We start from the raw sequence: 25,880 nt of genomic DNA, 5'->3' as shown, positions 1-25,880 counted from the left end.
AGGTCTAATTCTAAAAGTAAAAACCCACAATTTCATCTGAAAGGAAACTAAGCATGGTTCAGCTTAAACTACTGTATGAACCACTAAATTATTCATATTATTCTATTTCAAAAGTGTATAGATTTTACTGAAAGATATCCAATTTCAAACTAACAGGTATGGGTTCAAGTTCTGTTCTTAGTGATGCCAGAAACTGCTTGCAGAGCATTCATAATTTCAGCAAAACCCGAGGAAGTTCTCTCCAAAATGAACATTTTCAACCTACTGGACAGAATTCAAGCTCACACTCTGATGTTCATTTCAGCAGCATTTGTCTCTGTGAAGTATATCAAAATCACTCAAACATCAAACTGCTGATTTGATAGAATGATTTATTTTCCCATTACAGGAAAGTCATGAGTGACTTGTTCTGAGGTATGTTTCTGAGCTACGAAGGACATCTATTACGAAGCTCTGCACTTGAAGGTTCCTCTTTAGGTGACAGCATTTTATGGCTGGACAGTCTCTGCGGGTACCAGATTCCCTGTTGTGTCCAACTGCATACATTTACACGTGCATGCCGACACGGGACACTCGGCATGATCCCTGAAACACAGGTCAAGTCACAGTTAAAAATCTGAACTACACATACGTACACACATTTATCATATAGCCTATCATATCTATAATGCAATTTTTCAAAATGGCATTTGGAAAGATACAGGAATTAAAACCTGAAGACCAAAAGCACTAAACTAGAAATAAGCACCAAGCTGAACACGGGGAAAAAGTTACTGAAAAATGAACAGCTTTACTTTCTAAATATATCTCATTTACAGTTATGACCATAACAGTCTGTGCTCAGTTTAAATTTAAGCCAATGTGACAAACTGGGTGCAAGTTATAGTAATGAAGAGGACAGGGTCACTGATAGCATTCAAAGTGAAAATCAAAGTCGCTCAGTTGTGTCCGACTCTTTGTGACCCCCACGGACTTTGGACCCCATACAGTCCATGGAATTCTCAAGGCCAGAATACTGGAGTGGGTAGCCTATCCCTTCAGGGAATCATCCCAACCCAGGGATCTAAACCCAGGTCTCCCACATTGCAGTTGGATTCTTTACCAGCTGAGCCACAAGGGAAGCCCAAGAATACTGTAGTGGGTAGCCTATCCCTTCTCCAGGGGGTCTTCCCGACCCACGAATCGAACCTGGATCTCCTGCATTGCAGGCGGATTCTTTACCAACTGAGCTATAAGGGAGGCCCTCAAAGTAAGAGTTAAATATGATCTTGAGTCTCCTTTGTATGAAATGTTTATTTTCTACATAACAAGCTTATATAAAAGGTAACTATTACAGGAGTTTGACATGTATTCTATCTTTTAACTCAGTTACATACTATATATATGATGGGATATTCAGTCAGTTGTAAAAAACTGGAAATATATCCTCTCCCCAAATAAAGCTAAATAATGCTTTTCAAATATTCAACCCATACATTTATTAAAGTTTCTTAAATTATAAGTATTAATTTTATAGTTTAAGATTATACAAACTAGTGATACAAATGTCTGCACCACCTCTGTTAACTTAAGTGACAGTAAAAAACAAATCCATCCATCCTTTGGCTGTATAAACCTGAAGTATTTAAAAGGCCCTCTGCTTTATCTCCTCTAACCCCAAGCCTACTAAAGAAGGACTGTGCTGATTACCTGAACCAACTGAGCATGTGTCCGGCGTGCCCACCATGCCTGCAATTGTGGCACCATGTAAACCAGTTGTTAAACTGAGCTAATTTCTTGTCCTTGCTCAAGTCTACTTTTTCATCTGATTTGGATCCTCCTATGGTTTAAAAACAATGATCTCCATTAACTATATCATAATACTTGATTCAAAATGTCTTAAAAGGTAGATCTGAAATTATGTCAAAATACAAATCACACATCATACTGAAATAGCAGTTTTAATGTTAGAATGTAGTTTAGATTGAAAAATAATACCAAATAACCAGAATTTCTTGTATTTTTAATAGTCAATAATAAGTGGAAAAACAGACATTATCAAACCTACTAAGAAGTCATCCGAATTAACTATTTTAGAGAAATAATCAGTTCAAAAATCTTCTCATAAAGAAAATACCAAGTTTGGTTTACAGGTGAGTTCTACCAAACACTGAAGGAACAGGTAATTTTCATCTACACAAACTTCAGGGCTTCCCAACTGGCACCAGTGGTGAAGAACCCACCTGTCAATGCAGGAGACATAAGAGACATGGGTTTGATCCCTGGGTTGGGAAGATCCCCTGGAGGATGAAATGGTAACCCTCTCCAGTGCCTGGAGAATCCCATGGACAGAGGAAACTGGCAGGGTACAGTCCACAGGGCCGCAAAGAGTCAGATAAAACTGAAGCGACTCAGCACACACACTCACTTTTCCAAAGTAGAGGAAAAGAGGGGAAATTCCCCAATGCCTTTCATAAGGCAGGTATAACTTTGCTAACAAAACCAGACAAAGGTAACATAAGAAAGAAGATTATAGGCCAACCTCCCTCCTGAACAGACATAAAATCCTAAATAAAACGTTAGCAAACAGTATGATTTAGCAACTCTCTGGTGATTTAGTCACTTCGTCATGTCCAACTCTTAAGATCCCATGGACTGCAGCCCGCCAGGCTCCTCTACCCATATATTCTCCAGGCAAGAATACTGGGATGGGTTGCCATTTCCTTCTCCAGGGGATCTTCCCAATCCAGGAACTGAACCCAGGTCTCCTGATTTGCAGGCAGATTCTTTACCCACTGAGTTATGAGGGAATCCCTTAACTTCCATGAAAATGAACTAAAGAAACTTCTGTGCATGGTGAAAGGAGACATATGCAGGAATGTTCATAACAGTAAAAATCTGGAAAGAAACAAATGTCCAATAGCAGAATTTGTGTTACAGTCATAAATAGTAAGTAGTAATAAAAATGAATAAATCACAACTACATTCATCAGCACAATTGAAACTAAAAAACAAAAAAACTCCAATGCTGAGTAAAAACGGCAAGTCAAAGGATATATGCCGTTTGATTCATTTATAGAGTTTAAAACACAGACAAAAGTAAAGGTGTGATAAAACTACACACACAAGCAAGAGACTAAATTGATAGATAATTCAGGATAGTAATGACCTTTGAGGAGGAGCCCAAAGAGGTGTGAAGAGGCAGGGAGAAATGACCCAAGGCACTGGTAGAGACAGTATTACCTTAAGCAGGGTGGGAGACTCACTAACGACTGATTTATCACAGTACGTGATGTGTACATTTCTATACATTTGTATTAGAGTCCACAAAAAATTGAAGAAAAAGGTTATTTATACATGTACATTCACACACAGACACATTTATGTAACTTGCAATGCTTGAAAAATCCTCATTCTATTAATTTTGGCCACCTTAATATGTTTCATTTCGTTCTAAAACAGCAAATCAAAATATTTTATGACCATATATAGAGAAAAGAATAGAAAGATAAGTAAAAATATTAAGCTTAAATAAGCAACTGTGTACCTATTAAGATATAATGCTATATTCAAAAGTTCACCTGGGTCACTGCTGATCACACTACTGCTGGGACAGTCTTGCAAACAGTTTTTTAATATATTTATTTCTTTTTGTAATGGTATGAAGATGAAAGGATGTAAAGGCGGTTCAAAGATTTAAGATATACACATACTGAAATTCTTCCTAAAAGCTTAATAGAAACAATTAATAATGAAAGGAAGGAAAAGAGGGGAGAGAGAAAGAAAATATAGACCTTTTAAGGATAAAGCATTTTATACTTTTGTGTATAGTTCTCACTGGTGATTTCCTCTTTGTTTTTGTAACTTCTAATCCATAGAGAAAACAGACTGAATCCAGGACAGATTAATTCTTAGGTTTCTGATAAAGCTTAAAATAACAGCACTACCTCACTGCCATGTGAGAAGGCTTTTAAAGATCAAACAGCTTTATTTTATTTTTCAATTTTTAAAAATAACTTTTTTATTTTTAAATTTTACATATTTGATCATGCCAAACAGCATGCACGATCTTACGTCCCCACCAGGGATGGAGCCTATGCTCCTTGCAGTTGGAAGCACAGAGTCTTAACCACTCAATTACCAGGAAAGTTCCTCAAACAGCTTTTAAATTTAAAAGATTTATAGTAAATCATGAAAGTAAGTGCCATAGAATAGGGAAGGGGACAACAGAGTTTCACTTAGGCACTAACTACAATAACAATAATGATGATAGTAAGAATAATAATAAACTAATATATAATCTTAACTTTTACAAATGTATCACACCGAAAAGTTAAGCTCCATAAGGGCAGGGATTTCTGTTTGTTTCGTTTACTGTAACATTTCTAGTACTTAGAAAAACAGGCACTAAGACACTGTTAAATGGATAATGTTTATACTTTTTAATGCTAAATATTAGTTTATAATTTATAAACATAACTAAATATGTGTAATTATAAATTCAATGAGACACTTCAAAAGCAGTCCAACTTTGAAAGCACAACTCAGTGTAAAAATCTGCAACCCTCAGTTAAATAAACTTACGGAAACTCTGGGCATTTGGATCACAAAGCATGATGAATGGATGCCATCTCTAACTGCAGACAGAGCTACAAGGAGGCTTGTACACCTGAATCTTTACACTGCCATGAGCCAATATTTGATTTCTATTAGGTCCTATTTTACTTCAGAATTCAAGAGTCTTCTGATTTTACAGAATAAAAAAAGAAAACGCTTACTACTCCGTATTTAACTCTGTTCGGTATGCCTTTAAAGACCAGAGTCAGGCTCCCCTAATTTTCCTACACGGTTTCCTAGACTCTGTCACACCCAACTACTTAGCAGTTTCCGCAGACTCGCCACAACTACCATCTTTACGAATCTCTTTACTCCAGTACTTACCTTGTACTCCGTCTACAACCTGGACAGGCTTCTCTAAAATCGTCACATATTTAAGTCCATCAAACTTTAGAAGACTAGCTTAAACGGCATCTTTATTTTTGGGGGGAGTTTTTCAGATAGAAGCAATGTTATCTTCTTTCAAAATTCCTAATATTTTCTTTATAAAATATCTAAAATACCTCTTATTCACCTGCGAGAGCCAAGTGTATTTCAGAATTTGAAATATTTAGGGATGTTAGAAAAATAATGAGCAAATATTAAATTACACCCCCTGGAAAACTCTGAGGCAGCATCCTGTAATTAAACATATCAGTATTTCTGCAATGAAATGTATGAATGTTGACAAACAAGAGAAATAAAAACTTTAATAACCTCATGTCAATTCTGAACAGATTTTTTCCTTTTGCCAAATGAGATTTTCAGATCTTCTCAAATGAGATTTTCAAGGCTTTTCAAATCTTAAAGAGATCTGGGAATGACAGATAAAAGGACCTGTGGATAGGCATGCTCAGTCGCTCAGTCACATCCAACTTTTTACAAGCCCATGGACTGCAGCCTGCCAGGTTCCTCTTGTCCATGGAATTCTCCAGGCAAGAATACTGGAGTGGGTTACCATTTCATATTCCAGGGGATCTTCCTAACTCAGGGTTTGAATCTGCATCTCCTACATCTCCTGCACTGGCAGGTGGACTCTCTACCACCAGCACTAGCTGGGAAGCCCAAAAGATTCTGAACTAGTATTTATTTTCTGGAACATATAATTTATTTTATGTTAGCTATCCATGGTCATCTATACATTTATATACCATAAGCTCCACAAGGATCTTTAAGTCATCCTAGCAATCAGCCTTAATTTAGTGCATTAAACAAGTATTCAAATTTATATAAAGAAATTATTTCTGCAGCAAATTTTAAAAAAAAATTGAAGCAAATATGAGAACGTGTGAAGACTTGATAAACCTGGGTGTTGAATTTTCATTAAATTAATACCTCTGTAACAGAGGTTAAAATGCTTTATGGTTTAATTTTCTTCAAATTCTAGAAAACCATTTTTATCTTTTCTTACCTATTTCAAAAATAGAAAAACCTGAAAAGCTAGTATCTAGCAAAAAGCAATAGCACTCTAGCCATTACAATTTGCTGAGACTTATGGTCCAAAAGACATATTAAGTTCAATTATTTCTAAGTATCTAAGTTCACATAGAACTTACTAGACACCATATTTTGCCTCCTTGTTCTTTCACTGTAGTAGATTTTTATTTCAAATTGTTATTTTCTATTTATTAGTAGCAACACCTTCCCTGGTGACTCAGATGGTAAAGAATCGGTCTGTAATGGGGGAGACCTGGGTTCAATTCCTGGGTCGGGAAGATAGAGAAGGAAATGGCAACTCACTCCAGTACTCTTGCCCGGAGAATTCTATGGAGAGAGGAACCTGGCAGGCTACAGTCCATGGAATCATAAAGAGCTTAACACAACTGAGGGACTAACGTTTTCTTTCAAGGCCATAAAAAAAGTGATCAACATGCAATGTAAAAAGTGAAAGTCCTTGATTAAAACAAGTCAAGACTAACGTGCGTTTAAAACATTACATACTACATTTGTTAAAAATAAAGGATGGGGGGGGATTTCCCTGGAGCCCAGTGCTTAAGAATGGACCTGCCAACGCAAGGGACAGGAGTTCAGTCCCTGGCTCCAGGAACCAAGATTCCACATGCCACAGGGCAACTAAGTCCATGCACCACAACTACGAAGCCGCATGTCCTGGGGCCTGTGCTCTGCGGTGAGAGAAGTCACCACAATGAGAAGCCCGTGCACCACAACAAGAGAGCAGCACCTGCTTACTGTAACTAGAGAAAGCCCATGAGCAGCAACACAGACTCAGCACTGCTAAAAATAAATAAAACAGATAAAAGAAATTCATGTTTTAAAAAAAGAATCTATTTTGAAAAATAGTAATTTAATGATAACTAGCAAATCTCTTTCAGATGTTAAGGTATCAATAAAACAAACTACTTACAAGAATAAGCTATAGAACAGAATTATAAAATTTCATAACTAGGAGGATCTCCCAACACTCCATATATAAGTGGGTTAAAGTGACTCTCAATCTCACAGACTAAACATCACAGAGCCAGAACTAAAACAGGCATTCTGATATCAGATGCAGTTCTTCATTCCTTATTCATTTACCACTACGCCAGATATTCAAGTGTTTCTAATTAAAATTTTTGCTTTAGTATGATTTTCAACTTTTATAAATAGCTGAAATATTTCCAGCCACTAGGTATATTTATATTTGATTATCTATTGTTCTCAAAAATTTTCTCTATATGCTTACGTTAAGCAGTATACAATAATTCTAATATTTTTAACCATTAAAAAAGTACATATATTTACAAGATAGCTGACAAACATAGCAGAAACACCACCAAAACTTAGAAGGACAGGACTCTGACTTCTTGGTTAATACTTTCCCCATGTATTTTCAAAGGCAGATTTTGAAGATGGAAGAGAAAATGTCAAAGTGCTTTGAGACGATCAAAAGTTCTTTATGAACACAAGATATCTGTTACAGATGAGGCCACAGTGACTTTTAAACATAAAATTTGAGGGAGCTCCTCTCAGAAAAAGTGGTAAGAAAACAGTATATGATTATTTAATATTTAAGCTCGTCTTACAAACTTTAAACTGGTAAGCATGTGAGATTAGCGATACTGTGGATAGAGTTTTTACTTTTAATGTATAGACTTTATAAATTATAGAACACAAAAACTGCCAAGCCAGCAAAGTGGCTTGCTCTTAGAAATAATATAAACCCAAGGTGGTATGTCTTTTATTTACAACATTATTAAATCAATTATGTAGAAACAATTTCAGCTCAAAAAAGTATACTGAATTATTATATAGAATTATGTCATACCAGGACAACTAGAAACAGGTGTTCCCATATTAATGAGGCAAAGTGCACAGCGAGGAAGGGGTTTTCGACAGCCAGGGCAACTTGTGACTTTAGATTTCGTTGGTGAGCCGCTGACACCATACTGACTGAAACCTCGGCCCTGATGGGGAACCGTGGAACAGCTATAGGAGATAGACTTTCCACAAAAATTGCAACTCACAAACACCTATAAAACAAATGAAAGGAGAAATAAATAAAATGCAAACTTCATGAACAAAATTTAAAATAACTAAAGTTTGATCCTAACAAATACTTTTTCAATAATTTTAAAAATTTTATTGTATACTGTAAAGCTATCTGCTAAGTTGGTTAGTTCTAAGACTTCTACTTAGCAGCTACATTATTCGAATGCTTCTTCTTATTACTCTGTTTAGTTATATTCTTCCTAACATCACTGAGAGGTACAGAAAAACTCAGAAGCATTAGATTCCGAATTCCAGGAATAACAGACACTAAATAAGGGTCCACGCTGGGACATTACAAAACATCTAGTATGACTTTGGATACAAATGTCAACGACATAACATTTCCTCAGATAAAAAGGAGTCAAGGAGCCGATAATAGTAAATAGCTAGAACTTAGGAATAATAGCAATATAAACTGTTCATTTTACCTTTATATTAAACTCCTAGACTCTCAAACACTTATTATACAGAGTAGTAGCAAATATCATGTAACACTATTAATATTCAGGCTGTTTTAATACAAACAGTAATTTCTCAACTTTCTAAAACAGGAAAATAGCACCATCCAGTGCTCACATCGAGGATATACCTGACTGTTAATGATATTTAATGCTTGGAGTCAGATACAGTGATCTCATGTCAAGTGCTTTATGTAATCACTGATCTCATGCTGCTTTTTTTAAGTCAAAGTACAGCTGATCTACAATACTATATAGTTTTAAGTGCACAGCAAAGTTAATTCAATTTTAGAGTCTTTGCAAGAGTCTTTTAGGTTATAACAAGACAATGTGCTATACAGTAAATTCTTGTTTATTTTAAATAGTGCTGATTTCATGTTTTTTAAACTGCTGCTTGAAGAAATAAATTTCTATGTGTAATTAGACATATAGATATATATGTATGTACTATTAAACAAATCCTGCCTTATTATATATAATAGTGCAGAAAAACATAATACCCAAGTGCAAAGTGTAAGAACATACAGTAGTTAAAATTGGAAAGGTCTTGGAATATACTAGAAAGCCTCACTCACACAGTCTTAGGACTGAGTTAGGTTTGCCTAAGATCCTCTAAGCCTGTTCTGTGTCAGATTAAAGTGCAAGACACTGAGAGGGACTGTTACAAAGTGTAGGATCCAAAAAACATGAAAACTCAAGACAAAATATAGTCTGGTTAAACAAAGACATCACTGGGAACTCAACATTAGCAAAAGAACGAGTTTATGAACAGCAGTTTATTAAACTGAACCCTCAATTTACCCTGTATAACATGCTGTGAACACTCCTTGTTTTTGGCTGGGCTATTAGTACATGTTACAATTTGATTCTCTCCAAAGCAGTGCACTTACCTGTGCTAAAGGCTTAGAACTGGGATCCAACTTACTCCTGTGAATATCAAATTCAGCTCGTTTGTGCCAAAACCTCCAGGCATCTAACAAATTTCTATAATTCTCAATCCAGTACTGAACTCTTTCATCTTTAAGAACATCTAAAGGAGAACCCTAAAAAGAAAACATGAATTATTTCAGTTTTTAAAATTTTCCAGACTAAGCCTAAAGATTCTAGGCAACACGTGAGTCAAAAGGGAAGAAACAGCCCACCTTTTTGCCAAAAGCTGGCTGCTAATGAGGGTACAGACTAAATAGTTGATCGTGGCACCATAACTTAAAACTGGCGTCTACCAATGACATACATATGCACTGTGTATACTATTATGCCTGGCCAGGGAAGTGTAATTCTCTCTTACTTAAGTTTAAAGACCTAAGAGCAATCAACTCACCTCCCTGGTTGAATGCAGTAAAGTCAAAAAACGATGCAAATATTTTTTTCTCCCAATAATTAAAACTTCTAGGTTGACAAAATATATTTACTCATTCCAAATATACAACAAAACTGCTCAATCACATTTAAAATACTACTGAGCTTGGTCCTTTCAATCTAGCATTGCACTGTGAATTCAGATGCCATTTTAGTATACCTATCTATCTGAAAATTAAAACTGCTATTCTCTCCCTGGCCTTCAACTAAAACATGTATTTATCTCCTTAAAAGTAAACAAAAAAAAGCAAGAACGAACCCCAAACTGAACAAAAATGCTTAGTTCTTTGACCCCTAAGCCATGGTGAAAAGGAATACTTTCTTTCCCTTAAATTTACTTTAGATTCCTTCTCACTAACAACTTCAATTTCCTGCCAGTAAGACTTTTCCAAAAGCTGCATGTTCTCTGGCAGCTGTGACATTCCACATTTCATCTATGCTTGCTTTGAGTTTTCATATATTGCTTTTAGCTCTGTTCAGGATACCATCCTTATCTTCACACGATGAACAAAGCAGAAAAAGCCTCTATCCTCAATGATGCAACGGGCATTAATCTGAAGCCAAGGTTTCCCAGTTCTGTTTTGGGGCCACAGAAAAAAGTGAAATGTCAGAGAGCACTTTACATTCATTTTATGGAAAAAAGAAACCTATAACAGCTAATAAAGACAATCTACTTTTAGACAACTCATCAAGACAGAAGAAGCACATCTTTCACCTAGTAATTAAGTATTAATTTTAATTACCAGAGTTAAATTTAGCTAAAAGAACACATGAAAAACTAATAGCTGACAATTTCACTTTTTAAAAAAGTAAACATCTGCTGTACTCCTAATTATGACCAACTAGCCACCTGGAGAGTCCCAGGGATGGGGGAGCCTGGTGGGCTTCCATCTATGGGGTCACACAGAGACGGACACGACTGAAGTGACTTAGCAGCAGCAGCAGCCACAACTAAATCCCTGATTTAAAAAGAAGACTCACAGAAAAATCAGAGATTTTCCTATCTCACTCTTTCCCCTTCTGTGGCACTAAGGATAAATTAAGAAAGAATTTGGTCAATTCATATTTGGGAAGTCTTCTCTAGAACCATTTCAATAAAAGTTAAAATCAAATTCTTAAAATGCGTGCAGGGAAAACAGTTCAGAGGTTAAGTCTGATCAAATTAGAAGGACTTGGGAAATATTATGGGCTTTGCACAGCAGTAAAATTTAAGACTAAAGTGATCAGTAAGTAGCCAAACTTCCAAAAGCATTAACCAATGTACTTCAGCAGGAAAAGAAACCAGATTTCTATAATGGACTGCAAACAATGTCCAGTATTGAACAATAAAAAAACACTAAACATATTAGAAACAGGTAAATCGTGGTTCAAAGTAAAGGAAAAAGAAAGTTAATAGAACTAAACCTTAAACAGCCACTATGTTATAGTAAGCAAAGACTTCAATGCAACTATTAGACATGTAATCAGACTTAGAAGAAACAGTGTTTTAATTATAAACAGATAGGGAACTGAGCTGAAAAATGTAAACAATAAAAAAAAAATTGAGACTCTAGAATTAAAAAGTACAATAACTGAAATTGAGACTTCCCTGGAGAAACTAACATCAGATAGAAGGTGAAAGAATAGCCAATTAACAAATCAATAGAATGGATCCAGTTTGAAGAAATGGGACAAACGAAAGGAAAATGAACAGAGCCTCAGATACCCGTGGGACAAAATCAAAAGGTTTAATATATGTACATTAATAGTCAAAGAAAGGGAAGAGAATGAGACTGAGGTAAAAAAAAAAGAAATACTTTAAGAAATAATGCCTGAAAACTTCTTAAATCTGATGAAAAACTTTGACTTGCAGATCCAAAAACCTGAGTGAATCACAAGCAGGATAAAAAGAACCACAACGAGGTTCAAGGTTTAAACTGCTAAGAATCAAAAAGAAAATCTTGAAAGCAGCCCAGGGGAAACAAAGACAATAATATTTGATTTCTCATCAGAAAAAATGGAGGCCAGAAGACTGTGAAACCACATCTTTAAAGTGTTGAAAGGAAATGAGTAAAACAGATATTTTCAATTAAAATTAAGCTATGAGAATCTGTCACCAGCAACTCGTAACTATAAGAAATGCTAAAGAAAAAGGCCAAAGGGAAATGACAAGAGATGAAATCTGAGTCTACTGTAAGGAACAGACAGTCAAAAAACAGCATGGCCAATAAACAAATATAAAAGCCCATATTCTCATTCTTTACATAATTTACATAAAAGACAACCGACTGTAAAGAGCAAAAATACTAAACTATAAGTTGGAGTTTATAATGTATGTAGAAACAAAACACACGACAATAGGAGAAAGGAGGGAGATTTGTAAATGGAATTACACTGTGATAACATTTTTGAAACATGAAATATGAAGCAAAAAGCAGAAAATGCCAGCTGTGAGGAGAAAGGGTGAAGTAGGAAGCATGATGTCCCAGGTGTGAAATGTAAACTGCTGCTGCTGCCAAGTCGCTTCAGCCGTGTCCGACTCTGTGCGACCCCATAGACAGGAGCCCACCAGGCTCCACCGTCCCTGGGATTCTCCAGGCAAGAACACTGGAGTGGGCTGCCATTCCTTCTCCAATGCACGAAAGTAAAAAGTAAAAATGAAGGCACTCAGTCGTGTCCGACTCTTTGCAACCCCATAGACTGCAGCCTACCAGGCTCCTCCATCCATGGGATTCTCCAGGCAAGCATACTGGAGTAGGTTGCCATTGCCTTCTCTGAAATGTAACGTATGAGGAGTTAAATTGTTGACTGATGAGTTAAGGATGCATACTGTTAGACCTGGAGCAACTACTTAAAAGAAGAAGAAAATGAAAAGTAGTATAACTAAAAAGTCAACATATGAAATAAAATAAAATACTAAAATACTCAATTAGCCCAAAAGAAGGCAGGAAAGGAACAGAAAACAAATAGCAAGATGGTAGACTAAATCTTGACCATATAAATATAAATGGAGGAAACGTCTCAATTAAAAGGGCGCTGATTATCACGCTGCTGCTGCTGCTGCTAAGTCACTTCAGTCGTGTCCGACTCTGTGTGACCCCATAGACGGCAGCCTACCAGGCTCCCCCGTCCCTGGGATTCTCCAGGCAAGAACACTGGAGTGGGTTGCCATTTCCTTCTCCAGTGTGTGAAAGGAAAAAGTGAAAGTGAAGCCGCTCAGTCGTGTCCGACCCTTAGCGACCCCATGGACTGCAGCCTACCAGGCTCCTCCACCAATGGGATTTTCTAGGCAAGAGTACTGGAGTGGCTTGCCATTGCCTTCTCCGGATTATCACACTAGGTTTTTTTAAAGCAAGATCCAATTATACACTGCATTTTAAATATATTTTATAAACCTTGTTAAGAGGTTACGAACCATTTATATTTCATAGCCATATATCTATACCGTGATTTAACAGATGTAAACTCATTCTGGTAACAACACAACGATACCTTATACTATAGAAGGTCAGTAGTAGCCTGATACCTCAAGGTAAGTTTACTTTGTGGTTTGTGGGCCAATATTTACATTTGTTCCTAAGAAGGTAGGGTGGGGGGAGGAGGCATTTTACTTTGCTTACCCAGTATGCAGCATGCTACTATACTGCATGAAAGGATAAGAACAGGAAAGAGAACATCAGGCAAGGGTAAGATCTGCTGGAGAGCTAAGGAAATCTCGGGAAAATGCTCTAAAATGTCACCATTTTTCCAACAAAAGCAAAGTTGTAGGGAATCTTCACCAGGAATCCCATTTTTAATCAGTAGGCAGTAAAAACTGAGAGAAAAATAGATGAATGGTTACTCCAAGTCATGCTCATTTAGTAAATGAGAGAATAAAAGGGAATACTGAGAACTGAGAGCTGTGTGTAACTTGCCTTCTGTACTTCAAAAAAGAGGTACTGTAATTCGGATCAGGGAAAAGCAATCTCTTTGTGGACAGTGTTGTTCTGTCAACAATCAGAGAAATCGAAGAGAGGTTTCTGCTTCATTTGAACTCTACATAAACTCAAGACTGACACTTCCCAAACAGAAAGGAAAAACTGGGTAACCCAATACAGGAGGCTCAGGAACAATAAAATAAGGCAGAAGTCTTTTGTAGATCAAGTGATTAAATTAAAGTTAAATGTCTCCTAATGGCACCCCACTCCAGTACTCTTGCCTAGAAAAGCCCATGGATGGAGGAGCCTGGTAGGCTGCAGTCCGTGCGGTCGCTAAGGGTCGGACACGACTGAGCGGCTTCACTTTCACTTTTCACTTTCACACACTGGAGAAGGAAATGGCAACCCACTCCAGTGTTCTTGCCTGGAGAATCCCAGGGACGGGGGAGCCTGGTGGGCTTCCGTCTGTGGGGTCACACAGAGTTGGACACGACTGAAGTGACTTAGCAGTAGCAGTAGCAGTAAAGATCCTAAGTAAGCAAAAGAGCATATCCACTCCGTAAGGGAAGAAAACAGAAGGCTAAGCACTTTTTTCTCCTTACTGCACTAACCTGTAACATGCAGTAACTTGCTGTTTGGACATCTCCAGTTCTGTCGACATAACTCTCCATTAAGTCCACTCCATCTTTAGTGAGGCCTGTAAGCAGTATTCCTTCCAAATTTCCAGCCTCTTTCATTTCATTGGTCAACTTTTCGATGTACCTATTTAACTGGAAAATTCAAAGTGATTTTTCTTTTTATTTTATTTTATTTTATTTATTTTTTTGTGACTTTCTCAAAATTTATTTATTTTTTTTAATAATTTTTTTTTTTACAGTTAAAAGTATTTTTATTAAAAAAGCACAAATGCAAAGAAATGAACAGAGGAAAAATTATGCGTCGAACCTGGACTGGTCACTTATGATAATATACATGCTACAATTCCATTCTCCCCAATCATTCCACCTTCACCCTCTCCCACAGAGTCCCAAAGACTGTTCTAAATGCCTATGTCTCTTTTGCAGTCTCTTATACAGGGTTCAGGTTACCATTTTTCTAAATTCCATATATATGCGTTAATATACAGTATTGATGTTTTTCTTTCTGGCTTACTTCACTCTGTGTAATTGGCTCCAATTTCATCCACCTCATTAAAACTGATTCAAATGCATTCTTTTTGATGGCTGAGAAATACTCCATTGTGTATATGTACCAAAGCTTTCTTATCCATTCATCTGCAGATGGACATCTAGGTTGCTTCCATGTCCTGGCTATTACAAACAGTGCTGCAATGAACATTGGAGTACATGTGTCTCTTTCAATTCTGGTTTCCTCGGTGTGTATGCCCAGGAGTGCGATCGCTGGATCATATGGCAGTTCTATTTCCAGTTTTCTGAGGAATCTCCACACTGTTCTCCATAGTGGCTGTACTAGTTTGCATTCCCACCAACAGTGTAAGAGGGTTCCCTTCTCTCCACACCCTCTCCAGCATTTATTGCATGTAGACTTTTGGATAGCAGCCATTCTGACTGGTGTGAAATGGTATCTCATTGTGGTTTTGATTTGCATTTCTCTGATTATGAGGGATGTTGAGCATTTTTTCATGTGTTTGTTAGCCATCTTTATGTCTTCTTTGGAGAAATGTCTGTTTAGTTCTTTGGCCCATTTTTTGATTGGGTCACTTAGTTTACTGGAATTAAGCTGCAGGATCTGCTTGTATAATTTGGAGATTAATCCTTTATCAGTTGCTTCATTTGCTATTATTTTCTCCCATTCTGAAGGCTGTCTTTTCACCTTGCTTAGAGTTTCCTTTGCTGTGCAGAAGCTTTTGATTTTAATTAGGTCCCATTTGTTTATTTTTGCTTTTATTTCCAATATTCTGGGAGGTGGGTCTTGGAGGATCCTGCTGTGATTTATGTCGGAGAGTGTTTTGCCTACGTTCTCCTCTAGGAGTTTTATAGTTTCTGGTCTTACATTTAGATCTTTAATCCATTTTGAGTTTATTTTGGTGTATGGTGTTAGGAAGTGTTCTAGTTTCATTCTTTTACAAGTGGCTGACCAGTTTTCCCAGCACCACTTGTTAAAGAGACTGTCTTTTCTCCATTTTATATTCTTGCCTCCTTTGTCGAAGATAAGGTGTCCATAGGAGCGTAGGTTTATCTCTGGGCTTTCTATTTTGTTCCATTGATCTATATTTCTGTCTTTATGCCAGTACCATACTGTCTTGATGACTGTGGCTTTGTAATAGAGCCTGAAGTCTGGCAGGTTAACTCCCCCAGTTCCATTCTTCTTCCTCAAAATTGCTTTAGCTATTCGAGGTTTTTTGTATTTCCATACAAATTGTGAGATTATTTGTTCTAGTTCTGTGAAAAATATTGTTGGTAGCTTGATAGGGATTGCATTGAATGTATAAATTACTTTGGGTAGTATACTCATTTTTACAATATTTATTCTTCCAATCCACGAACACGGTATATTTCTCCATCTATTAGTGTCCTCTTTGATTACTTTCACTAGTGTTTTATAGTTTTCTATGTACAAGTCTTTTGTTTCCTTAGGTAGATATATTCCTAAGTATTTAATTGTTTTCGTTGCAACAGTGAATGGAATAGTTTCCTTAATTTCTCTTTCTATTTTCTCATTATTAGTGTATAGGAATGCAAGGGGTTTCTGTGTGTTGATTTTATATCCTGCAACTTTACTGTAATCATTGATTAGCTCTAGTAGTTTTCTGGTAGAGTCTTTAGGGTTTTCTGTGTAGAGGATCATGTCATCAGCGAACAGTGAAAGCTTTACTTCTTCTTTTCCAATTTGTATTCCTTTTATGTCTTTTTCTGCTCTGATTGCTGTGGCCAAAACTTCCAGAACTATGTTGAATAGTAGTGGTGAGAGTGGGCACCCTTGTCTTGTTCCTGACTTTAGGGGAAATGCTTTCAGTTTTTCACCATTGAGGATAATGTTTGCTGTGGGTTTGTCATATATAGCTTTTATTATGTTGAGGTATGTCCCTTCAATTCCCACTTTCTGGAGGGTTTTTATCAAAAATGGATGTTGAATTTTGTCGAAGGCTTTCTCTGCATCTATTGAGATAATCATATGATTTTTATTTTTCAGTTTGTTAATGTGGTGTATTACGTTGATTGATTTGCGGATATTGAAGAATCCTTGCATTCCTGGGATAAAGCCCACTTGGTCATGATGTATGATCTTCTTAATGTGTTGTTGGATTCTGACTGCTAGAATTTTGTTAAGGATTTTTGCATCTATGTTCATCAGTGATATTGGCCTGTAGTTTTCTTTTTTTGTGGGGTCTTTACCAGGTTTTGGGATTAGGGTGATGGTGGCCTCATAGAATGAGTTTGCAAGTTTCCCTTCCTCAGCTATTTTCTGGAAGAGTTTGAGTAGAATAGGTGTTAGCTCTTCTCTAAATTTTTGGTAGAATTCAGGTGTGAAGCCGTCTGGACCTGGGCTTTTGTTTGCTGGGAGATTTTTGATTACAGTTTCAATTTCCGTGCTTGTGATGGGTTTGTTCAGATTTTCTATTTCTTCCTGGTTCAGTTTTGGAAAGTTGTACTTTTCTAGGAATTTGTCCATTTCTTCCAGGTTATTCATTTTATTGCCATATAATTGCTGATAGTATTCTCTAATAATCCTTTGTATTTCTGTGTTGTCAGTTGTGATCTCTCCATTTTCATTTCTAATTTTATTGATTTGGTTCTTCTCCCTTTGTTTCTTGATGAGTCTGGCTAGTGGTTTGTCAATTTTATTCACCTTCTCAAAGAACCAGCTTTTGGCTTTGTTGATTTTTGCTATGGTCTCTTTTGTTTCTTTTGCATTTATCTCTGCCCTAATTTTTATGATTTCTTTCCTTCTACTGACCCTGGGGTTCTTCATTTCTTCCTTTTCTAGTTGCTTTAGATGTAGAGTTAGGTTATTTAGTTGACTTTTTTCTTGTTTCTTGAGGTGTGCCTGTATTGCTATGAACTTCCCCCTTAGCACTGCTTTTACAGTGTCCCAGAGGTTTTGGGTTGTTGTGTTTTAATTTTCATTCATTTCTATGCATATTTTGATGTCTCTTTTGATTTCTTCTATGATTTGTTCATTATTCAGCAGCGTGTTGTTCAGTCTCCATATGTTGGCACTTTTAATAGTTATTCTCCTGTAATTGAGATCTAATCTTACTGCATTGTGGTCAGAAAAGATGCTTGGAATGATTTCAATTTTTTTGAATTTACCTAGGCTAGATTTATGTCCCAGGATGTGATCTATCCTGGAAAAGGTTCCGTGTGCACTTGAGAAAAAGGTGAAATTCATTGTTTTGGGGTGAAATGTCCTATAGATATCTATTAGGTCTAACTGTTCTATTATATCATTTAAAGATTGTGTTTCCTTGTTAATTTTCTGTTTAGTTGATCTATCCATAGATGTAAGTGGGGTGTTAAAATCTCCCACTATTATTGTGTTATTGTTAATTTCCCCTTTCATACTTGCTAGTAATTGTCTTACATATTGCGGTGCTCCTATGTTAGGTGCATAAATATTTATAATTGTTATATCTTCTTCTTGGATTGATCCTTTGATCATTATGTAGTTTCCTTCTTTGTCTCGTTTCACAGCCTTTGTTTTAAAGTCTATTTTATCTGATATGAGTATTGCTACTCCTGCTTTCTTTTGGTCTCTATTTGCATGGACTATCTTTTTCCAGCCCTTCACTTTCAGTCTGTATGCATCCCTCGTTTTGAGGTGGGTCTCTTGCAGACAACATATATGGGGGTCTTGTTTTTGTATCCATTCAGCCAGCCTTTGTCTTTTGGTTGGGGCATTCAACCCATTTACGTTTAAGGTAATTATTGAAAAGTACGATCCCGTAGCCATTTTCTTTATTGCTTTGGGTTCAAGTTTATACACTCTTTCTGTGATTCCTGTCTATAGAAGATCCTTTAGCATTTGTTGGAGAGCTGGTTTGGTGATGCTGAATTCCCTCAGCTTTTGCTTGTCTGTAAAGCTTTTGATTTCTCCTTCATATTTGAATGAGATCCTTGCTGGGTATAGTAATCTGGGCTGTAGGTTATTTTCTTTCATCACTTTAAGTATATCTTGCCACTCCCTTCTGGCCTGAAGAGTTTCTGTTGAAAGATCAGCTGTTATCCTTATGGGAATCCCCTTGAGTGTTATTTGCTGCTTTTCCCTTGGGGCTTTTAATATTTGTTCTTTGTGTTTGATCTTTGTTAATTTGATTAATATGTGTCTTGCAGTATTTCGCCTTGGGTTTATCCTGTTTGGGACTCTCTGGATTTCTTGGACTTGGGTGACTATTTCCTTCCCTATTTTAGGGAAGTTTTCAACTATTATCTCCTCAAGTATTCTCTCATGGTCTTTCTTTTTGTCTTCTTCTTCTGGGACTCCTATGATTCGAATGTTGGAGCGTTTAACATTGTCCCAGAGGTCTCTAATATTGTCCTCATTTCTTTTAATTCGTTTTTCTTTTTTCCTCTCTGTTTCATTTATTTCTACAATTCTATCTTCTAGTTCGCTTATCCTGTCTTCTGCCTCTGTTATTCTACTGTTTGTTCCCTCCAGAGTGTTTCTGATCTCATCTATTGCATTATTCATTGTATATTGACTCTTTTTTATTTCTTCTAAGTCCTTATTAAATCTTTCTTCCATCTTCTCAATCCTTTTCTCCAGGTTATTTATCTGTAACTCCATTTTACTTTCAAGATTTTGAATCATTTTCACCATCAAAATTCGAAATTCTTTATCAGGTAGATTCCCTATATCTTCTTCTTTTGTTTGTGTTGGTGGGCAATTATCTTGTTCCTTTACTTGCTGGGTATTCCTCTGCCTCTTCATCTTGCTTATATTGCTTTGCTTGGGGTGTCCTTTCCCTCTTCTTGCAGTTTGTGGAGTTCTCTTTATTATGTAGTTTCTTCGCTGTGTGTGGGGTTGGACAGGTGACTTGTCCGGGTTCCCTGGTTAGGGAAGCATGTGTCAGTGTTCTGGTGGGTGGAGCTGGATTTCTTCTCTTTCCTTTAGAAGACAATGGGCTGCTTTTCTGGGAGCCTGATGTCCTCTGCCAGTATTCAGAAGTGGTTTTGTGGACTTTACTCCACGTTCAAATGTTCTTTTGATGAATTTGTGGGGAAGAAAGTGGTCTCGCCGTCTTGTTCCTTCCTCCCCAGAACACTGGATTCCTATATTCCACCTGGTCGTGGAGTATCCCTTCCCAGCCGCTCCAGCAAGGCGCAGCCGCTGTACCCCACCTTGGACGAGGGGTATCTCCTCAAGGCCGCCCCTCCTGCTTTGAATGTGGATCAGCTCCTCTAGGCCCTCCGGTGCCCAAGCAGCCACCACCTCCTGGACGTGGTACAGCTCCTCCCGGCCACCGCCCCAACCCTGGGCGCGGGGCAGCTCCTCCCAGCCACGATTCTGCACGTGGTCGGCTGCACCAGGAGCCGGGCGTCTCTCGCGTCTGCGCCGCCGGGAGCCGGGCATCTCTCGTGTCTGCGCCGCAGGGAGCCGGGCGTCTCTCCTCAGAATCTGGTCGAGCCCTGCTTCCCACGTGCTCTGGGACCATGGATCCAGTTGTTAGTGTCTCTGGGCTGCACTCCTCATATATCACAGGTGTACAGAAGATGATCTCTAAGGATTACAAAGTGATCTGTCCAGATTTGTATTGTTCGGAGAGTCTGTAACTCCTTGTACTATATTCTCCTCTGAGGCTCAGAGCAGGATATTTCACAGCCTCCGCATGGACAGGAAGTACAGGGTGGAGACTGAAAGCCTGTTCACTGTAGAACAGCTGAAAGTGATTTTTCTAAAGCAATCCATTTCACTATTGGTATTTTCCGCTTCATAAATTCTACATTTGGAACAATTTTACTCTTAATGGAAAACATTTTAAAACAAAAGCCCTTGTAAAAACCTAGATATGTGATCTCTAAGTGTGCATCTATTATAAATTACAGTACAGCATCCATGATCATTTAAAATATTTTTTAAAAAGGAAAGGTATTTACTATGTTTTGCTAATTGTTCTATAAAAGATCCACAGACAATTTACTATTTTAAAATTAAAGAAAACTGTTATTATTGAGCTTCCCAGGTGGCACTAGGGGTAAAGAATCTGCCTGCAAGACTCAGGTCAGATCACCGGGTCAAAAAGATCCCCTGGAGGAGGAAATGGCACCTCACTCCAGTATTCTTGCTGGGAGAACCCCATGGACAGAGGAGCCTGGCGGGCTGCAGACCATGGGGTTGCTAAGAGTTGGAAATGACTGAGTGTCTGAGCAACAACAGTCATTATTATGCAAAGTTCTTGATTGCTATTAGGATGCAATAGAGTCATGGAATCTGAATTGGAAGAGAACTTCAAGATTACCAACAATAAACATTTCTTACATGTAGGATGAATAAGCAAGAAGGTCCTACTGTATACCACAGAAAACTATATTCAATATCCTGTGATAAACTACAATGGGAAAGAATATGAAAAAGAATGTATATAAGCATAACTGAGTCACCTTGCTGCACAGCAGAAATTAACACAACACTGTAAAACAACTATACTGCAATAAAATTAAAGCAAAAAGAAACCCTGAAAATCTCTTGGGATTTTGATCCAGTAAAGCTCATTAGTCCTTTGTAATCTTATCCTAAACAAACAAAAAAACAAACCATTTCTTATAAGGTCTTCCCTGACTTCGTGCTGCATGCATGCTCAGTCTCTTAGCTGTGTTGAACTCTTTGCAACCCCAGGACGTCATCCTGCCCCAAACTCTAGCCAAGACTGCTTTATGTTCCCCGAGCACGGTCTCACTACTGTACTTAGCACTCTGTGTTACTAGCTAGTTACGTACATTTCTCTCTCACTGTCTACATAGCATATTCATGTGAAAGTATTAGTTGTTAAGTCCTGTCTGACTCTTTGCAACCACATGGACTTTGCCCGCCAGGCTGCTCTGTCCATGGGTTTTTCAGGCAAGAATACTGGAGTGGGTTACCAAACCCTCATGTACTACCTGTTTATTGTATTAGAAAATGAAGAAATTCTTTAATGTAGCATCACTAAGAGATATTAAACTAACAAGTTTAACATCTTTACCTACTGACTAATTGTACTCATCACGGCAGAAACAAACTATTAACTCAGACTCCTTTTAACTGAAGTACAGTTGGTTTATACTGGTTTTAGTTTCAGTCATGAATCACTTTGCTCTTTTATATATACATATATGAATCACTTGCTGTACATAAAAAATATATACGTATAGACAACATTCTTTTTCAGATTATTTTCCCTTACAGATATTACAAGACATCAAGTATAGCTTCCTGTGCTATACAGTAGGTTCTTGTTAAGTCAGCTTTCTTAAATAAATTTAGGTATGATACATGTTTATATCTCAATCTAAAATTAATTACCTCACTTTTTAGAAGAATTTTTATATAAACCTCACAGACACATATTTACACATAAAGATTAGTTTTCAATCCACTGACAGTAAATAGTAATCAATTTAAATATCAAATTAAATTAGTTGTTACCTGACTATCACTAAGGAATTTACAAGCAAATGCCACTCTGTCACGTACAGCAACCTTGTTTTCATACTGAAAAGAAGAGAAGCAAGCAGTTACTTTTGGGTGCTATGAGTTTCAAATGTTTGCAGACTAGATATTTTATACCTAATATACAACTTGATTTTCAAATGTATTAAGAAGTTATTGTGTATATATTTGCACAGCCATGAACTGCCTAAGATGCCTTTCTTAATGTAATGCTCAGAAAACTCAGTGCCAAGGTTATTCATACAAAGTAAAGATTTACCTCTTAAACTGACCAATTTACTTTAAAAAAACTAAAACTAGTTCAGTCTTATATAACTTTAACATAAAATAAAAACAATGGTGTACAGTTTATCAAATTTAAGATGCCAATAATCCTTTCATCATTGAAATTTATTCTGGTGAAACTGAGGAAACCTTTCCTTGGCTTCTAAGTTAATCAGCAAGTTTAGGAAATCTGTGACTGATCAGTAAATATACTAGCACAGGATTTAGAAATATCAATACATGCTTCTAAACACAAAGTTTTAAAACATACTCTAATAAGTACAGACACACTGTTGTGACTACAGTAAAATACTGTCATATAGGTAGGTGGCTTGTAGCAAAATAAGAGGCATTACAATACATTCTTAAGTTTTTGTATACTTATCAATATTGTAAAATACTATTTTGAAAAGCATTTATCATAAATGTAGAAGGTACAACTGATTTTGTGATAAGTAAAAATACAGTTTAAGGGTGGATAAAAGATCCTATTTCTATTGAAGTCAGTCCACGAAGTACAGTTTTCCTCCTTTAAACAGGTACATTTCAGTTGATACCTTAGTTTTCTCAGTTATAAAATACGGTTCTGCCCTAAAGAGGAGACAAACTAGACAGACAAATATTTGGTACAAACTAGATTTAACTCTTGCACTATGTTGCATGTGTTACTATTTTGATCTGGAGAGAGTTATAAATATTATGTGTCACATTTTACAGATGAAAAAACTAAAACCTCAAAAAGTTAACTGACTAGCTTAGGTAACTGAGAGCAAGGACTCAGGCCTATATCTTTGGATTTCCCAATTCAAAACCTTTCACACGATTACTATAACTTACAATTTTTAAAAAAGAACAATGATAATTATTACTTACATATAAAGTTTAATTAGGTATACTCTTGACACAATTTGGAAATATAAACTTCCTACTCAAGATATGATATCCCTTATTTAGGTGTAAGAAAAGAGGGTATTTTTAATAGATCATTTAATTGGAAACACAGAAGTTTAATAATTAGACAATATACTTCTCTATAAATTTAAACTCTAAACAATTCACTTCTTTTTCTAGTCTTCATTATCCACTACTAGTTCCTAAAAGTATTTTATTTTCTCAAGATGCAACGTTTAAAGTCTTCTTTTTAACAAAAAGAATAGTAATAGTAAAAACAAGGCAAAAAAAACCCAACATGCTCCTGGATATTAATATGAAGTGGTTAAAAAAGTTCAATAGTAATTTGTTAAAAGTAAACAAAATACATAAACTAAATTGTCAAAAGGAACACCAACATTTATTAACATATTCATTAAGATATCTCAATAAAATACATGTTTTTAAAAATTCTTATGACCTAACATTTAAATCAATTATCAATGTGTATTTTTAAAAGTGCTACAATGGCAAAAAAAAAAAAAGAAATATGTTTCACATTTGACAGCTCTTCTCAGTGCTAGAAAGAAGCCTAACAAATGCCAATAAAGTTGTGGTAATAAGGTGAAGCTTAAAACCCAATAATAAAACTGATGAACAACACTCACTTCTTTCTTTCTTTTCCCTCTCTGTGATAAAGAACCTATTTAGTGATGTGGTCATAAGTAGTTAAAGCAGGAGAGAGAAGAAAGAAAAAACAGCAATGAAAAGATCAAATAGTGAAAAAATAAAAATAAAATAGTCCACTATAAGTAGTGTGATCATTTATCTTCCAAACTGGAACATGTCTGCAAAGGACAAACACTCAGACAAGATACTTGGACATCCTGACCATCAGTGATTATGAACTGATTTACTTAACTAAAAAAAGAAAAAAAGACAAAACAGTATATGCACATTTAAAAGATTATATTTCAATATAAAATATATGTATCTGGAGTTGTAGAGTTCTAGAGCTCAGTTCCTCAGCTAAAGTATAAAATCTTAATTCTTCTATGTCTCTAAATTTTATTAAAACCACTAAAAAAATCAGGTTCAACTTGCTATCAACGAACTCCAAATTTTCAAGATACCTTGTTTTAAATAATATAAATGCATCAAAATGGAATGTTACTTTATGCAAGTGACATTTGAAAATTTTAACAAAGTTACATTAAAAACTCCTATCTTAAAAGAAGAGTCTCAGGAAACAGAAATCAGCTTAGCTTACCAATACTCCATCATAAGATCCTGATTCACTTGTCAGAAATGCAAACATGACACACAGATATGGGTTGTTTAACTGTAATCGTAAAGTGCTGCACATTTCCCTCCAAAGGGAGTTCTTCTCATCCGTATAACCCGATAAAGCCATTGCTACCACATTAAGATTCAGATCGCCTGCATATTAAAAAAGAACTAGCTGATCAAGGTAATCACAAGCTTAATGTTTCCTTCTTCGAGTTCTTCAATCATAAACAAATAAAGATCAGAGGGTGTAATAAACCCATTACAATAAGGGTTCTGACACATGCTAGATAATCTAGCAAGAACCACAAGCAAAACTTCCACTCTTATAAAATTTCTACGCATATTGCAAACCTTGGGCAGGACAAACACATCTTTTAATTCTTAAATTCTCATTCCAGGCAGATTCCTACACAGTATGTTACTGCTTAAGGACCTAAATGCAGAGTAGCAAAGCACACTGCCAACTTCATCAACAAGGTCATTTACGTAGAGATGTTTCAAAGTGTTGATAGTAAATATTATTGTATCTCAGCACTACAATTTTCAAAATCATCTTGTTTTCCTATTTCTACATATATAATAGCCATGCTTATGTATGTGTTTTAACAGCAAATTACTAAAAGTCAATATTTCAGCATTCTTATTATAGTATTATACTTTTAATTTTTCTCTGGAAAAATTAACTACCAGAATGACCACAGAATCGTATTTAGACATAATTGCAACAAAGTATTTGTTACCAATAGTCATTTAAATGTTTGTTCTCAGTAGTTCATATGGGCTGCTGCTAAGTTGCTAGGCTGGCAGTCAATCCTAGGGCTGCCTAGCCATCATTAGAAGGGCTGATGCTAAAGCTGAAACTGCAATACTTTGGCCACCTCATGCGACGAGTTGACTCACTGGAAAAGACTCTGATGCTGGGAAAGGTTGGGGGCGGGAGAAGGGGACGACCGAGAATGAGATGGCTGGATGGCATCACCGACTCTGTGGACAAGAGTTTGAGTGAACTCCGGGATTTGGTGATGGATAGGGAGGCCTGGCATGCTGTGATTCATGGGGTCGCAGA

The 25,880-nt window shown here is 36.5% G+C and overlaps 1 protein-coding gene across 6 annotated transcripts in view; it reads right to left on the bottom strand.

The window, feature by feature from the left end:
• Window positions 1-354: 354 nt before the first annotated feature.
• MIOS (meiosis regulator for oocyte development) overlaps window positions 355-25,880 on the bottom strand; it is a 41,627-nt gene continuing 16,101 nt past the window's right edge. For all 6 annotated transcript variants that reach the window (XM_088833395.1, XM_088833387.1, XM_088833394.1 and 3 more), the window contains exons 6-12: window positions 24,795-24,964; window positions 22,367-22,432; window positions 14,392-14,550; window positions 9,416-9,568; window positions 7,844-8,048; window positions 1,690-1,819; window positions 355-585 (exon numbers count right to left, since the gene is read on the bottom strand). In XM_088833395.1, coding sequence (XP_088689521.1) covers window positions 489-585; window positions 1,690-1,819; window positions 7,844-8,048; window positions 9,416-9,568; window positions 14,392-14,550; window positions 22,367-22,432; window positions 24,795-24,964 — 980 coding nt within the window. In that variant the 3' untranslated portion in view covers window positions 355-488. The remainder of the gene's footprint in view (window positions 586-1,689; window positions 1,820-7,843; window positions 8,049-9,415; window positions 9,569-14,391; window positions 14,551-22,366; window positions 22,433-24,794; window positions 24,965-25,880) is intronic.

Source organism: Moschus berezovskii, chromosome 3 (genome assembly GCF_049115385.1).
Source record: "Moschus berezovskii isolate FMDL1 chromosome 3, NW_MosBer_1.0, whole genome shotgun sequence".
NCBI classification, from domain to species: Eukaryota; Metazoa; Chordata; class Mammalia; order Artiodactyla; family Moschidae; genus Moschus; species Moschus berezovskii.
The sequence above is the reverse complement of the archived record's forward strand: the minus strand, read 5'-3'. Positions and strand labels throughout refer to the sequence as shown.